This window comes from Zonotrichia albicollis, chromosome 10, assembly GCF_047830755.1.
Source record: "Zonotrichia albicollis isolate bZonAlb1 chromosome 10, bZonAlb1.hap1, whole genome shotgun sequence".
NCBI classification, from domain to species: Eukaryota; Metazoa; Chordata; class Aves; order Passeriformes; family Passerellidae; genus Zonotrichia; species Zonotrichia albicollis.
Window position 1 is genome coordinate 20270681 of NC_133828.1, and position 16210 is coordinate 20286890.

At 41.0% G+C, this 16210-nt stretch overlaps 1 protein-coding gene across 6 annotated transcripts in view; it reads right to left on the reverse strand.

The window, feature by feature from the left end:
• ALS2 (alsin Rho guanine nucleotide exchange factor ALS2) overlaps positions 1-15633 on the reverse strand; it is a 36951-nt gene extending 21318 nt beyond the window's left edge. For 2 of the 6 annotated variants that reach the window (XM_005484175.4, XM_005484174.4), the window contains exons 1-10: positions 15513-15633; positions 11331-11420; positions 9271-9425; positions 7881-8797; positions 5196-5556; positions 4185-4353; positions 3625-3721; positions 3147-3224; positions 2011-2187; positions 266-437 (exon numbers count right to left, since the gene is read on the reverse strand). In XM_005484175.4, the coding sequence (XP_005484232.2) occupies positions 266-437; positions 2011-2187; positions 3147-3224; positions 3625-3721; positions 4185-4353; positions 5196-5556; positions 7881-8797; positions 9271-9425; positions 11331-11350 (2146 nt within the window). In that variant the 5' untranslated portion in view covers positions 11351-11420; positions 15513-15633. Of the gene's footprint in view, positions 1-265; positions 438-2010; positions 2188-3146; positions 3225-3624; positions 3722-4184; positions 4354-5195; positions 5557-7880; positions 8798-9270; positions 9426-11330; positions 11421-11866; positions 12135-15144; positions 15186-15264; positions 15459-15512 lie in introns of those variants that run through there. The other 4 variants (XM_074548255.1, XM_074548254.1, XM_074548252.1 and 1 more) reach the window with 4 other exon arrangements.
• Positions 15634-16210: the final 577 nt, after the last annotated feature.

A 16210-nucleotide genomic window follows, 5' to 3' on the forward strand; every position in this document is an offset into this window, starting at 1 on the left:
TCCAGGATCAGAAATTCAACAGTTTTAGACTAGATACAGCTCAAATAATGAAGGTATTTCAGGTGAAACCATCAGGAAAGTGCAAATATTAACAGAATGAACACTGTCAAAATGCAACTGTCTTTCACCTTTTCATCCAAACAGGGAAGAAAGCAAGAGCTTAGTTTTATCTTGAAAATATCAATATCTTATTAGGTTTAAATTTTGCATAACAGAAACTGTAGGGGGAATGATATCAAGGAAAAACATTAAAAGAAGGTCTTACCTAAACCTAAAAGAGGTCTAAGAACCTGAGATTTGATCTCACTCAGTCTGAAATAAAACCTTCTCTCGGTAGCAGCCAACTCATGCAAACTGGCAATATATCCCATTACGTTTTTGTCAACTAAGGCCAGACAGTTGTCACCACCAGCTATCACATTGCTTATGTACCCTATCTGAAAGATGAAAAAGAGAAAAGAAAAAAACAGCAGCTTTAATGCTTTTCTTTTTACACTCCAATTTTAAAATAGAGTAATGCAAATAAAGCATATTTTGAAGAGCTAAGTGGTAGTAATTGATGGTAAGCATTAATTACCTTCAGTGACAAACAAACCATTCAATACTGTCTTAATACAGGAATGACAAAAGTTGAAGATACATTTATAGCCACTGCTGTTCATTTTCCTGACTCTAACAAAACCAAAAGACAATAAATACATAAATCACCTTTTAAGGTGGCTCATACTACCAATCCATGTTTAAGAGACAGTGACCTTCAATTCAGTACATCATACATTTCTCCCATTAAATATGAAGAATATAATTTATTAGAGCTATGACTGTGCTCTAGACAGGTCCTTTCTGGACCCAGAATATGTCAATTTATTGATAAGAGTCCAGTTTATTGATACTGCAATATTCCTAACAGTAGTACTTTCTTTCCACAGTAGTTCAAAGCAGAATTCTTATCTAAGGTCAGCACAAGTGCCACTGATGCATTGTGGTTCCTCATGAATTTTGGCTCACAGGCAAAAGTGAGTAATTCAGAGTTTGAGCTCTACTTTTATTTCCTTGAATGCTAAATAGAGGATTCCTTTGAAACACTGAGCCAAAGTTGTTCAACAGACAACCAATTCTTATATGCAAGAGCCTACCAGTCACCCTTGAAGAGAAGGGAATGGCTAGCAGCAGTCTTACAGAGGGCATAGAGGTGTGTGTGTCTGCATGCACAGACACATAGTATCTCTGTCCCTCCTCAAAACACTTCCCAAACAGCTTTTCTGCTCAATTTAGGGAAATAGCAGTCATACTACCCAGAGGAGCTAAGGCAGAGACACTCCCTACCCTCACAATTCCCTTTTTGTTACCTTAAACTCATGTTGGTCTGAAACCACACACAAACTGGAAGAGGACATGTAATCACAGTTCACACTGCTACCTCACGCCAACCCCAAGGCACATGTAAGATTCAGCTTCATGAAAAAAGCTGTGAGAGGCACCTCCTGTCTCCCATTGACATCAAATGTACATTTTTGCTCAGATCTCCCTTTGCACTCATGTGAAAGGGAAGGGTAGGGAAGGAGAAGGTGCAGAACTCACAGGGACCTTCTGCCCAGTCACTAACAGGAGGCAGAATGGAGCAAGAGAACAGAGCAGCCTGTGGCCTCAGCCTGTTGAGAGACAAGCAAGTGAAGAGCAGTAGCACTGAAGCCTGGACACAAAGACTGGTGAAGCAGAGCACAATAAAAGTGTGCATTTCTGCAGCACACACAGATGTAAGGTAATGGATTAACACACTAGAAACACCTCCTTGTCCCTCAAACAGAAGGGAAGGCCCAGAAGCAGGCAGGGGAGAGAACAATACTAACTTGACCTCCTCTCTGCCCCCCATCCAATGTGCTCCTCGTTTGACTACCAGGAACCAACCCTGTGGCTTGACACCCTTACAGTTCATCCAGCCACCAGCACCACGCTGTTTCCTAAGAGCACCAGTATGATCTGTACTGACTTAAAGGAAATAACACTCACCTTACTACAAGCTACCAACAAAGATGGACTCTTAGAACAGCTATTTTCATTCAAATTATTTTCTGTTGATGTCTCCTGGCCACAGTAATATAATCCAGGCTGGAAGTCTTTCTCATCTGCTAAGAAGAGAGAATAATCTAGTCCTGCTGCTGTAGTCCAAATACCATCACCGCACACCTAAAAGTCAGGAGGAAGGAAGACATTAAAAATCATCATCCAAAGCTGTAGGAGAGAAAAGTATATAACTCTTCTAGCCACACATGTACATAATTCACCTGCCAAGAACAAACTACTGCAATAACCAGTCAATTTTTCAGCTTCAGTGTCTCATAACATATAAACTCCTTGCATATGTACTGAAGACTCTTTCCAGTTTTCTTTCTAATGGCTGATTTTTTTTGCCTTTCAGTTACAAATCAGTTTTATTTTTAAATGGGCATCAAGTGAGTTTGATTAAAGTGGAACACTATTCTCCTCTCTACATTTAACTGGGAAATTTATATAAAGCTGGGAGACAATGAATCTGCTGTACATTGATTTGCATAAGGCCTAAGCAGGACAACTATGCAGCTAGCTTTCCATTAAGATGAACACTAGAAAACATGGGAAAGGCTGTGGTCTAACCCAAAAATTGTTATTTTGCTATTCACTCAATGTGGTGAAAAGTTCAAAACAAAGAGAAAATCCACTGCCAAAATTCTGCAAAGCTCCGGAAATAAGGAAACGAACAACAAATGTGGCTGTGGTCCAGCCAAGCTAAAAACACAAGAAACAATTGTTTAGAATAAAAACAGAGTTCTGAAGTATTCACAAGTTTCAACACTGCAACATCAATATCAGAGAAATCAAACCTAAGGTAAAAGTGAAATCTGATAGGAAGATAGAACAGTCACATTTCTGAGTTCTAGAACTTCACTGTGGTAAAAACCAGCGGAAGTCTGTGAAAATGATTTTTTGCATAGATTTTCACAAGCTCATCAAAAGATCATTTCACAGCATAAGCCAAAGAAAACCAAGGGCTCTGTTATTAAATAGCACATAGATCCATGAACAGGTCCTTCTCAGAAACTACTCTGCATTCACTTGTACAAGAAGAGACCCTAAACTGAAGGAGAGAAGTACAGAAAACAAAGTACCTTTGCAAGACGAGGGACGGTTGTTGGGGAGTTCAAGTGACCAAGCTGGCCAGAGATATTACTGCCCCAGGAATACACCTGCAAGAAGCAGTGCTGAACATCAGAATGTACATTTATATACATGGCAACACACTGAACTGTGGTAGTACAACACATCAAGTGCAAACACACAAGTCAAGGCTATAGGAGCCATGTACTGAGAAGCATTTCCTTCATTTTCACTGCCTTCCTACATTCTGAGATTGTCTTCTCATATTCAGAAATAGAATGCATCAAATCAACTCACAGCAATCTTTAAACATAATGTTGATGGTACGCGCAGAACTTGGGCAGAAATACAATTTACATTCCACAACACTTCCGTGCTGCCTCCCACAAACAGGAACAAAAGTTTAGAAGCAAAAGAAACTAAAAACTAGAAAAGACCAAACATGATAATTATGTCAGAAAAACAACAAATGGTAACAATGACTTGTACCTGGGATTTGGCAGTGAGTGCTAAGGAATGATGGCCACCAGCAGAGAGGTGAATCACTTCCTTACCATCAAGGCTTTTCACACACAGTGGCTGAAGCCTGTCATTCCCCAGAACCCATAAGGTGAGGGAAGAGGGGTAGAATGTGGGAAAAAGAAAAAATATTATCAGAGGTACTGTTAATGTGGAAACACTCAAGGTTTTATTTCCTTCCCCAAAACAAATTAGAAAAAACAAATATATATGGAACCTTCTGGCAATAAACCAGCTTAGTCAAAATGATCAGGAAAGGCAAAAGTTGATGACAAACCTCACCCCAATTTGGACAAAGCCCAAATATCACCAAAACTGTTACTGATTACAAAGGGTAAAATTGGAATTGATTGATGCTCAGTAACAACACAGCATAAAACATATTACTTGGAGAAACTTAGATCACAACACCTGAAAGAACAATCAGATCAGCATGGCAGATGTTTAAATTTGAGAAGCTGAGAGTGTTCAATACTCAAAATTTCCTAGCAATCTACTGAATAAAAAAACATTTTTCAAAGAAATCTCACCTTGGCAGAACATCACCATGCCCTAGCTGTCCTTCCTTGCCCTTCCCCCAGCTCCACACCTCTGTTCTTAGAGAGGGCAAAAGAGCATCAGCTTCACCACTGTAGGTTGGAGTCAGAGCCACAGTCCTCATTTTTGCCCGTCCTACCTTCCGTAAGAGCCTTGGGGAAACTGAGCAGAGGCCAAGAATGAGAATGAGAAAAATTTCTCATCATTTTGGTAAATGTATCACTCAGATTGTGCATTACACAGTAACAGCACTACTTAATAGCAAGTGATCAAAACTTCTTGAAGCAGTTTTAATTCAAGCCTGAGAACAAGGGTTGACAGGTAAGACAATAGGTTATGGATACAAAGAGGTACCACAGGTGCTAAAACCAGGTAGATATCAAGTAGTTTTTACCAGCTTCTAAAATATAGCAGACATATGAAAACCATGCAATTATAATGACGCAAAGGAACCAAAACAAACTATACATTAAAGTGTTTTGAAAAAAAAATATATCTTTGGAGTGAACAGAAGACTTCAGTACTTCCTAAACCTCCCCTCAAATCCAAGATCAATATAGAACTAAACCATATATACATTCAGAGCAATTAACAGAACTAAATTCTGTGAGGGAACAAAGTCATTAACTTTGAAGTTCAGCAGTGGTCTCTGGCTCAAAACCAGCTCAGAGCAGTGCAGATTACAGACCACAGATTTTTATCTTTGGCTACAAAACCACCATGAAAGATCATTTGGCAATATGACTCCTCCAATATGCTCACTTTACCTTATTTTAACAAGAAAGACCATTTGTAGACCCCCTGTTTTTGGTTTTCTTAGCATGCAGTATCTGCTAGTCTTCACTCTCTCCACTGCTTTCAAGCTTTAAGGTATCATTTAGAATTCATACACATCTTTGAGAGATCATTGGATTTGTGTTTAATAAATATTTGGGGTTTTTTCACTTACAAACCTCCACATTATTATAAGTTTTCCAGTGTTTTTCCCCAACATGCTTGTTTACCTTGTGACAACAAGCCAGGCAGGGAAAGCCTTCGACTCCCTCCTTCAGATTCCTCTTCTCTAATATCTACTAGACTGGAACTCTTCTTCCCCTGCATGGATTCCAGCCTGACTTGCTCCTCTCGGCTGTCCTTCAGAGCTTCGGGCCCCGGGGACCTGCTGCCCGACTGCGATCCCGGCTCACTCGAGGATGTGCCATAGAAGTTCATGACTTTCTTCAGGGACAAGGCTCCAGCCTCGTAGGTGGCAGCGACTCTCACCCCAACTGCTGAGGCACACGAGGCCACCAGGCTGTTCAGGGTGGATGTGCTGCTGCCTGGGGGGCCAGGGATACAAGCACTGAGCTGCTCCTCGTGAGATGGCTAAAACCAAAGGGAAGTGGGAAACTATCAGAGCAGGCAGCACAATAGGATGATGATACACATTCACTATTCAAACCACAGGCGAGACTGAACACCGTATAATATTTATTATAAATGTTTACTGTAAATTATAGATGTATTTTAACTGTATATAATATAAATTATCCAGATTTTTTATGCTTAGGTGTACATCTATTGCTCAGAATGATTTTTTAAAGGTAGCACCAAGCACCATTTCTAAAAGGACTGGGCTCTGTCTGTTACACCTGCCCACATAAGAGACTGTAAGTCTGGGGTTTTTAAATACCAACAAAAAAAGGCTCTTTGCACACAAATATAAGAAGGGATATAATTTTAAGCTTATTACCAATTTCTTTGCCACCAATGAAAGTGCATCAGTGAGCATGCTCCATTTTGAGAGAGACAAGAGCTCTTTTCAATATGTAAAAGGTAAACAGCAATTCATGGATTCATTTTGCAAGGCCTATCTTAAAACCAAACTGGGCTGTGTCTCCTTACACCGTTGTTGTATCCATACAAGGCTTAGTCAATAACCCTCAAGTCACACGAGGGACAAACTGACTGAAGGCAATTATTAGCCCCAGCACACCATTACCTGTAATAGCAAACAGCTGACCCACCAGATAAGAAACAATGCCCAAAAGGATCTCTGACAAATAGTTTGAATATTAAAACAAAGACAGCAAAGTCCCATTTTCCCATCTAATACACAGTGGAAAATGGTATTATTGCAAGTACTACAGCTCATTTTATTCTGACAAAATAAAAACAATCTTTGACTTTAAAGCTTAGGTTAAAGGACTGGGATTGGTTCTATTTACTTCATTCCATTTCTAAAAGGCATACCTAGCAAAGCAGGAAGGAAAACTTCATTTGTGTAGGAAAGCAAAGAAAAATGAAGGATTTTACTAATGCTGAAACGTTACATTAGACCTCATCTCTGCTCTTCACCTTTATGTCAATAGTGGAAGATTCAGTGAATCAATTCCAGTCTTGATTCCTGAAACTGTGCAAGGAAAACAGTGCTCTGGAAACATGCCAGGAACAAGGAACTGACAACGGGAGCATGGATCTATGTGTTTCACTCATTTCTCAAAGCTGGAGCTCTTGCAAGTGTCTGAGGAGCCCACAACTGCTAGAATGCATTCATTACAACAAGAAGCAAATGTATTTATACAACATTCATTTCTCTAAAGGAAGTTTTCCTCAGAGAAAGAAAGCATAACTTGCTGAACTACTAAGTTACTGGACAGATTTTAAAACTATGTGGTTTTGTTGCCATCAGAGGCAGTAACAAAAATCAACTATTTTGTAGGTATTGTGAAATTTATTTCCCAGAACCACTGTGGAGAATATTTTACTGCAACTACTAAAAAAATAAATAAATTTATGTCTGCACAACACTTTAAATGACAAAAGAAATTTTCAGTGTCAGTTTTGCAAATTAGGCCACAGAGCAGCAGGGCTCCTCACAGGACAGCAGTTAAGTAAGGACTGCCAGACTGTGCTGCAAGATTCTGGATTAGTTTTCTGTCTAGTAACTTTTGGGTTCTATCTTCTTCCCTTTCCCCTAATCACATTTCCTTTTTTTTTTCCCCTCTCTAAAACCCAGAAAAAAGTATTTTGTCAGGGAGTCACAAACAGCTCTTAAACCATCATGTCAAGAATTATCTGAAGCTTACTGAGAAATGAGTACTTGACTGTTCTGCTATAGCACCAGAAGAGTTTTGTTAAATAATTTTCCATGCTACACAGAGTAGTACTTACACATCTCCCACTGCTTTTTACGAGTTTGTGCCACCCCTACACTATTATCATTAGAAACCTTTTGGTCAAACCTTTTAGCAACCTGCAATCCAGAATTTTAAACTGATTGAGAAATTAGATGGATTTGTGAGGGATTTGTTCCAGGTACAGAAATTAAACCTCCACCTTAAAGGTAAACTGGATGAGTACCAGTAAGATCCACTGAATCCTTCTGCCCCACACAAATGGAAACCCATGCATGAGGAAACAGAGCATGGAAATTGGTTTATGTGGTTCTGGTACTGCAGACCACGAGGAGGAGAGATTAAAGCACTGTCAAGGCTGCCCACAATGAAGGCTCACAATTGAACAACAGTGGGGAACAAAAAAATCTTCCACTTAAAAGCTGAGGACCGTCAGTGAAAAGTCACTTGGAAACTATAAAAACACCATAGCTATATTAAATTTTTCATTCGTAAAGAGAGTAATGTTGTCACACATGCAACAGAAGTTATTGCAAATTATAACTGTGCTGTGATTTGTGATTAGGCACCAACCTGATCAGGCTCTGTAGAGATGTTTTTATTCAGGCTCTCATTTAATGAGTTATCTGACAAACCAATTAAGTACTCTTTCCCTTCTTTTTTGTCCGAGAACAGAGTATTTCCCAAACTTGAAATTCCACTATCTTCCTGTCCATGGCTGCTGGAAAGGCCACTTGGTCCATCAGAGTCTAAATCCACGAGCCTGTGTTGTTCCACAAGTGGTTTCTGACAGTTTTCACTTTGGCCAGCTATTACACCTTTCCCTCCAGGGGTGTCCGATGAGGGACAGAAAACGTGGTTTTCTGGCTGGTTATCAGACAGTGCTACACCCAGCGGGCAGCAGTGACTATCTGAAATGATGACATGATCTTCCTTGTCTGTCATGGTAATGAGAGGCTGACTGCAGTGATTGCATCTCTCTGGGATGGGCTTCATTTCCTGCACAGGGAGGCATTGTACCAGAGCCAGGCTGTGGTAGGCTCCACAAGCAATCTGGAGCACCACACGTCCTGCCAGGTGCTCTACCTTCTGTGGCTTTGTCACTGGGAAGGTTGTTGTTATGAGGCCGAGCTGGCAGCCACTCCCCCAGGCCCATATCTCTCTGCTCAGCGACAGTGCCAGCGTGTGCTCCTCTCCACATGCCAGCTGCAAAATGCGCACAGACAGCAGAGGGCTGGTTTCAGAGTCACAGATACTGACCACCTGGGGCTGGGGCACACAGGGCTGGTTGGCAGCTGCACACTGGCCAGCAGAGTTGTCCCCCCACATGTACACCACGCCGCTCTCCGTCACCGCTCCATTGTGGAAGCTGCCGGCTGCCACTGTAATGATACGATGGCCAAGCAAAGTACTCTCTAAGAGAGGACTGTTAACGCATTCCTCAGGTCCTGATCTCCAGGACAGCTTTCCAAAACTGTAGACCTCTCCACCTGGGAGGGTGGAAAAAAGAAAAACAAATCCTAGTATGAGTGTAAAACCAATTGTTAAACCAATGCAAAAATATGAAGACTGCTTCAGACAAACAAATATGAATTCCTAGCTTAGTCCAGGCTCAACAAGACTATAGCTATTGATATAAGAAGGCTGCTGGTTGCTCTCTGCAATTGCTGCTGTTAAGTTCTACACCTCACACTAATGTTACCCAGTGCATGCATGCACTGTTAAAGTAAGTAATGCTTTTCTGCTAAAAACTCGATTATGCTCCAGTCAAGTGAGTTAAGTGTATTCGCTGGTCCTTTCTAATTTAAGAACATACTAAAGGACATACAAATGTGTATGAAAAGCACAAAGTACAGTCCTCATCTTCCCAAACACACATCTAATATCACTTCTAAAAGAAAAAAACTTGACAATAACTGAAGATTGTTACTGCCCCAGATCAAACAATTAAAGTGTTTATTACCTTCAGTTAGAAGTAAGCCATGGTGGATTCCAAGGGCTGCCTGTAACACTGTCTTTCCACTCAGGCCTGGGAGCCTTTCTGGAGTCACTGAGCAGGAACCAGCCTTCCAAACATAGACCAGGCCTCTCTCTTTGGCTCCTTCTGCCTCTTCTGAGCTACAAAGATTGCATGAAATTGGAACACAATCAGGATGAAGTTTTCCATGGTTCAGTAATGCCTGTGTAGGAAAGGCTTGGTAGTTCAGACATTAGCTTTACTTTCAAGCCAACATATTTAAATTACTATTATCAAATTGTAAAGTAAATGCTATTTAAATGAAAAGGTGTCTTCTGTTTGAAACCATAAGCTTTTTTCTCATTTGTACTTGTCCATGTACCAATTGCTCCCATTAATAGTGTGTTTAAAACATTACACCTGTAGGAGCTCATCCTTTATACACTTTCATTTCTACCTCTAGAGATAAATCGAGGTTTTGATTGTTTGGTTTTTTTTTCCTTCTTTGTAAATTCTTAATGAGTGGCCCAGATTCAAATGAGTCAGCTATTCAAATCAACTGAACCATGAAAAAACAAATATCCTGAAATAGTGTGCAATTATCAGGGCTTGCAGGAGTGACTGGAACTATGCAAACTTCAACACACTGTGGTTTGAATGCTCAGTCAGCAACTACTCCAACTCAGCACAAAGAAATTCCTCGGAATTTTGACAAGCCCACAGTTTTAACAATTTGAAGAATCCCTTGATTTAAATACAAAAAGTTATGTTAAGCATCAATATAGCCTACCTTAAATTAAGACTAGACTTAAATTAAGAGTCAAGCTTAATTCCCTAGAATTTTATATAGACTAGACTGTTATCTACTCAGAAAGAAAAAAATAGGTTTAGATCCTAATTAGACAATAGCCAAGTCCCTCACTCCCTTCATAAATCAGCTCTTGCAGCTTGACATGAACTTGTGGAATTAAATATATTAAGATGGCAAGGGAAGGTTTGACAGTCTAGACAGTCTTGTCTAGAAGAAAAGGCACAAGAAATAAAATGTACTCCAAACCTGTAGCAAACCCATAAAAAAGCTATTCTGATACACCACACTGCAGGCAAACTCATGCAAGTAGCCCTGTTCCTGCAGGCCATGGATCTGTTAAACTGTACTTTGTTAACTGTGGTGCACAGGATGAACCTCTTTACGCAATCTGCCTCTGAAACATTCAAGTTAAGAATAGCTAGGAAACCAAATTATCTCTCATAGCTCCTGTGTCCATCCCAAATATCTTTATTTTTCTACAAAATAGAAAGAAAAGAAAAAATTTATAGGGTGACAGTCTAGAACTCTTCTAGAATTCAAGTATAGTAAAGCAAACAGATTTAAAATGCAAACAGATTTAAAATGCAGAGTCCACCTTGCACTTCAAATACATAGGACTTGTGTTTAGAATAGAAGTAAATTTAAAATGCACCAATCAAGGAATATATACACAAAGAAAAAAAAAAAGGCTTAAAATTTTAATATCAATATAAGGATATTTCACCTAAGATAAAAATATAGATTTTACACAGATGGGCAAAGCACTCCAAAGGATACCAAATTATAATATTGAGAATTTTCATCAATATATTGTACATCAAATCAGTTCAACACCCAATATTTGTGCTTTTATCCATTTAACAGGTCTTCAGGAAACAGTGTAAAACAAATCTGGACCTCTACCAAGTATCTCAGTGCAAGAAAAGCCTACTGGAGGACTACTGATCCAGAATCAAAATTCACAGGGGCAGGTACCAGACAGGATGTACTGTTCACTTGGGACTGCTACTTTCAAGTCTGTAGCCTGTGGCTATGGCTCCAGAAATTACAACCATCAGCTTAAAAAAGAAGTTGCTGTTGTAGCAACTTTAGTGTTCCAGCCACAACTGAAGCTAAGATAAGAATCTTCCCTTCAGTGGAAGTTTTAGTACAAGTTACATAAAGAGTATGCTGATATCACTTGATTTTCCAGGATGACCATGAGCTGCTCCATTTCAGGGAGCCTCTGTGGTCTCATCTAGCTGCTCATTCTCACCTTCTTTCCTGTGAGTCCATCTGTCAGTGGCAGCACTCCATCCCCACCAAATTGCTCCTCTTTCAAAAGGAACAATAGAATTTGCACAAACTGAAAAACATAAAACCCAGCAATTTAATCACAAACAACATAAAACAATAACAACAACAAAACCCAAAAAACCTTCAAAGGTTTAGCTCCTGCATTCAATAAATAAACACTTGCACACTGCCAGAAGGGATCAAGTATTTATATTTAGTTCACTCACACTGAGTTGGCAGACAGAAGCTAAACAGCCAGACTCATCCTAACTGCTCAGCTCACAATGGCTCTATTGTAAGGACAGAATGAACAAAACCTCATTCAAAGGCAGAAATTCACATCCATCTCTCTATACAATTCTCATTACACCACTCAAAAAACACCAAATTGATTCATTTTCAGTGATAAGACAGAATTCAATACTCAGCTAAATTTAAGGTGAATAGATTTGCATGAGCAGAAAATGATTAGGAGTTGAATTTGTAACTTAATTCCTGAAGCAAATCACACATCACCATTTGCAGGTGCAATAGTGCCTGGGCAGAAATGCAGAAAGCAGAGTCCAAAACATTTCTTCATGCAAACTGGTAGCAGAGTGCCTATGGAGATAAAGACAACCATGGAAGACAAGGGGAAAAAAGTGCCTGCTCTAGCCACAATTTCATCCTTTCAGATTTTGCATTTTGCAAGTTCACCATCACACCTTTCCATCCTCATGAAGATAACTTTGTACTGCTTTCCTTGGAATAAAACAAAGCCACAGTTAATCTTTGTTTCTTATGAGCTGTTTGGCTTCTTTTGGTATTAAAAGAACTGTGATTTCTCTTGATCTACTCCTTACTATATGAAGTATTACAAATATTAGTTACATTAATGCATGTGTATAATCACATTTATTCAAAGTTTCACATATTAATGCTTTAGAGCTGTTGCTTTATTATAGTTGCTGTCTGATATCCACTGTAACAAAACAGAAAACAAATAAGTTAGTATAAAAATTAAGACCCAGAATAAGTCATCTGAAGCTTTTTTATGCAGAAATATATATGGCCAGTCATGAATACAAGAGACCAAATGTATTCAGACCTGTAACTCTCATACAGAAATTTCAGAGCACACTTGGAAACAGTAATCATCAAGTTGATAAATAATTAAAATAACTAACAAAACCTCCAACACTTCCACTGGAGTGCTGTGAATAATGAATTACCAAGGAGACCTTCACATATAGAAACAACTCAGCATACAAACAATTCCAGTCCTGCAGATACAGGACCCTAAGAAGAACGATTTGGGCTTCAGAGTTGGCAAGGAACAGATCTCAAAAAGATAAAGCTTTGATAGCATGGTATTGTGATAAGTCATATACACCCTGCTCTAAAAAACCTCAAAAACCCCAAAAACCAGAGCATACTTTCTAGGAACACAGACACACCAGTCACTAGAAAGGTTCTGCTTTCAAGACAGCCTCTCCTTCCTCAACTACAAAAGGAAAAAAACACTTACAATTGTAAAAGTTAACTTTTAAAATATTAACAAAGTAGTCTCACAAATACAAGGGAACTGTCATGTGATGCTTCAGCAGCAGAGGTGTTGATGAAACATCAAAGGAAAATGGAAGTGCATTGTGGAACCATAATGTGTCCTTGCTCAGAGCAAGTAAATTTAGGGTTTTCTTCAGCCTACTCAAAACCACCTAAGCCTACAATTCATTCTCTTGAAAAAGCCAGCACCCCTCCTTTGTGAAGGACTCTAGCTTCAAATAAAATGACTCAGTGGATCACTGAATCAAAGAGATGAACATCTGATAGAGCGATTGAAGTACCAACAAATATACCATTTACATTGCATATAGTTATTTGAGGTTAAGGAACTGAGGCCTAAAATTCTTGACTTCTAGAATTTATGGACTTCTTTAAGAATTTTTTTCATTTTCATGAGCCTCAACTGCAAAAAACTTTATTGTAGTTATCATGAAACCTTCTGATTGTAACAAAATAAAGATAGGCATTTGATTAGCTGTTTTGCAAGATCTGCCTTCAAAGCCAAATTGAAAAACTATTTACATAATTCTTAAGTAAGAAAGCTGCAACAGTGGCAAATTAGAAACTAAGAGCATGATAGATATTCTTTTCTTTACAGAAGCTCACACTTCAGGTTGCATTACCAAGCATTTCTGCATATAAGGGAAAACAAGAGTCAAACTATCTTCTTTCCAAAGAGACATATTTAAGGCATTTTGAAATCACTTTCAAGTTCAGTTCAAGTTCTTATTCACTCCTAGGACAGCACATTATTCCCATTTCACAGCTAATGCAAAATACAAGTTGCTTTGCCACAGCTACAAACTAAGTAAAGTAATTGTAACAGAAGGTTTCTTCCTCCCAACAGAAACGTGTCGCTTTCCTTGCTTACCCTCACATCATTTATACATTGTTTCCTTTCACTAAGTTTACCTGAACTGTTATTAGCTGTAGCATTCACGGAGGTGAACGCCCAGGCACCAAACAACACTGGTGCATGGAAGCTCAGCGTGACACCAGCACCTCCACTGCTCTGCCCAGACTTTCACTGTTACATTTTGCTTTCAACGCTGCAAGTGCAAAGCAGCAAGGAGTGCCAATTACGAAATGGATTTGTGCTACAGACAGATGGTCACTGGCATGACACTGATGTCATACTCTCCACTTCCAAAGTTAAAGGCTAATTCTCCAGAAATCCAACGCTCCCACACCGTAACAACTGCCACGGTTGGGAATGATGTGGAGCAAACACTTCTCTCACTATCACAGACTGTGCTCTTCGCTGACCAGTTTTAAGCAAGCACCACAGACATGAAGGTAACCTCACATTCACTGCTGAACAGCAGCAGCTGGTATGCCCCTGACTTTGAGCAACACTGGAACTCCCATGAGCCTCACGTCAATAAACACTGCAAATATTTCTACAGCTTTCATACATGTTTACTTACGTATTTCCAAACACATTTTTAATACATTTGTTGCATCACATTTAGCAATAACTTGCAGGACCAAGACTGCACATTTGTCATACAGAATTACCTACTCAGGTTCTGAAGAGGTGATCTCCAAGTTTCCTCATTCAAAACACAGTTGTCAACATCATTTACTATTGGCAACTGTGGCTTACATACAATGTGTGACTGGTTAAAGAAGCCCTTGTGTTTTGGTCAGCATTAACTACTGCTTTTAACATTGTGTGATTAGGATCTGCTCAGAACAAAACAAAACAATTGGCTACTGAGAGACAAGTAGAGATCCCTTTGGATGAGGGCAAGGGTGCAAAGCTTTTAACGCCAGCTCCAGCGAATGCAGGATGGTAGCAAAATAAAGCAGTAAAGAAGCCGGGGGGGGGGAAACTAACACAGGTGAAAATTAACTGCTACAGCATGCAATTAAAATTTACCGCACTCGTAAGAGACATAAAACATCTGAATCTCCTTCTGCCTCTTTTTTTTTTTGATTATACCTAAATTTTGCATATTCTCATGTGGTTCCCCGTCTGAAGACAGTTCACTCTGCAGAAACTGAAAGTGGTAAGTACAGCTAGTTTACATAAGCTGCTGCCCTACAACAGCAGTGATTACTACAAATCATCTACGAGCACCCCGGTTGCTCCCTATTTTCGTTCTGGAAGAGGAGGCCTGTGACAGTGACAGGACACCACGTCACCTGTACAGGATGCTGCAGCCGCAGCAGCACCATCACTCAAAACACTCCAAAAGCCGAACTGCATTAACCCCGAGCAAGCAAGGCACGCATAGGGCCAGGACCTTTAAACGCAAGTGGGAGGAGATGAAGGGCATGTCAGATACAGTTCGGGGTCTCTTTCCACCATGAGGGAGGGGACCTTTCCGACCCGACAGAAATACAACTCGATATCTGTGCTGTACCAGCCCATCACAGCGCGGTTGGAGTTGGACACCCAGGGTCGGTCAGAGCTGGTCTCCAGCCTCTCCCCAAGTCCCAGAGCGCAGCCGGGGGCAGCGCAGGGCCTGTCCCGCGTGTCTCCGGTGCCGCCGGGCGCTCCCGTCCCGCAGCGCAGGTGCGGCAGGCGCGGGGAGCGCGGCCGCCCTCAGGCGCGGCTCCCCCCTCAGGCGCGGCTCCCGCCCCGCGCGCAGCCCCGCGCGCAGCCCCGCACCTGTTGCCGCTGCGCCGCCCGCAGCCGCACGCTGCCCGCAGCCCCTCGCGCCGCCCGGCTGACTCACGCGGGGGCGCGCGACGCGAAGGGGGCGGGGCCAACGCCGAGCGAACGCCGACGGGTCCCTGCCTGGGACAAAATAGGCAGAGACCGGAGCGACACGTGGGTGTACGTCGGGAAATATTCGAGGCGCAAATAAAAGAGCCGGGGCCGCCCCAGGCGGGATCGGTGACAGCGACAGCGCCCGCCCGGCCCCGCAAACCCGCCCGACACCGCTGCTTTAGCGGGGAGCAGGTCTGCGCCACAGCTGCCCCAGGCCCAACGTGGAGCGGCCTGGTGTGAATAGCTGTGCTGCCACGTGTGCGTGCATGTGTTTGTGCGAGCCATGGACACACGTCTAGGTGTGCTTTTCCACACGCATAGATTGCACAGAATACATTCAAATATGTACACATAAATAAAGCAATATCTGTATATATGCAACATGTATATACACCTAGTGTGTGTATATACACATATGCTATACATATATATATATATACAATTTTTTTTTTTCAATAACAACAATCAGCAGCTATAAGCATGCTTTCTTCACTTATCATCTCTGGCTATCTGGCAAAAGTTGGATTACTTCTCTTTGTGACAGTATTTCCCCTCTACTCCCTGACATGCAGAGGCCAGGTGGTTGGGTTGCAACA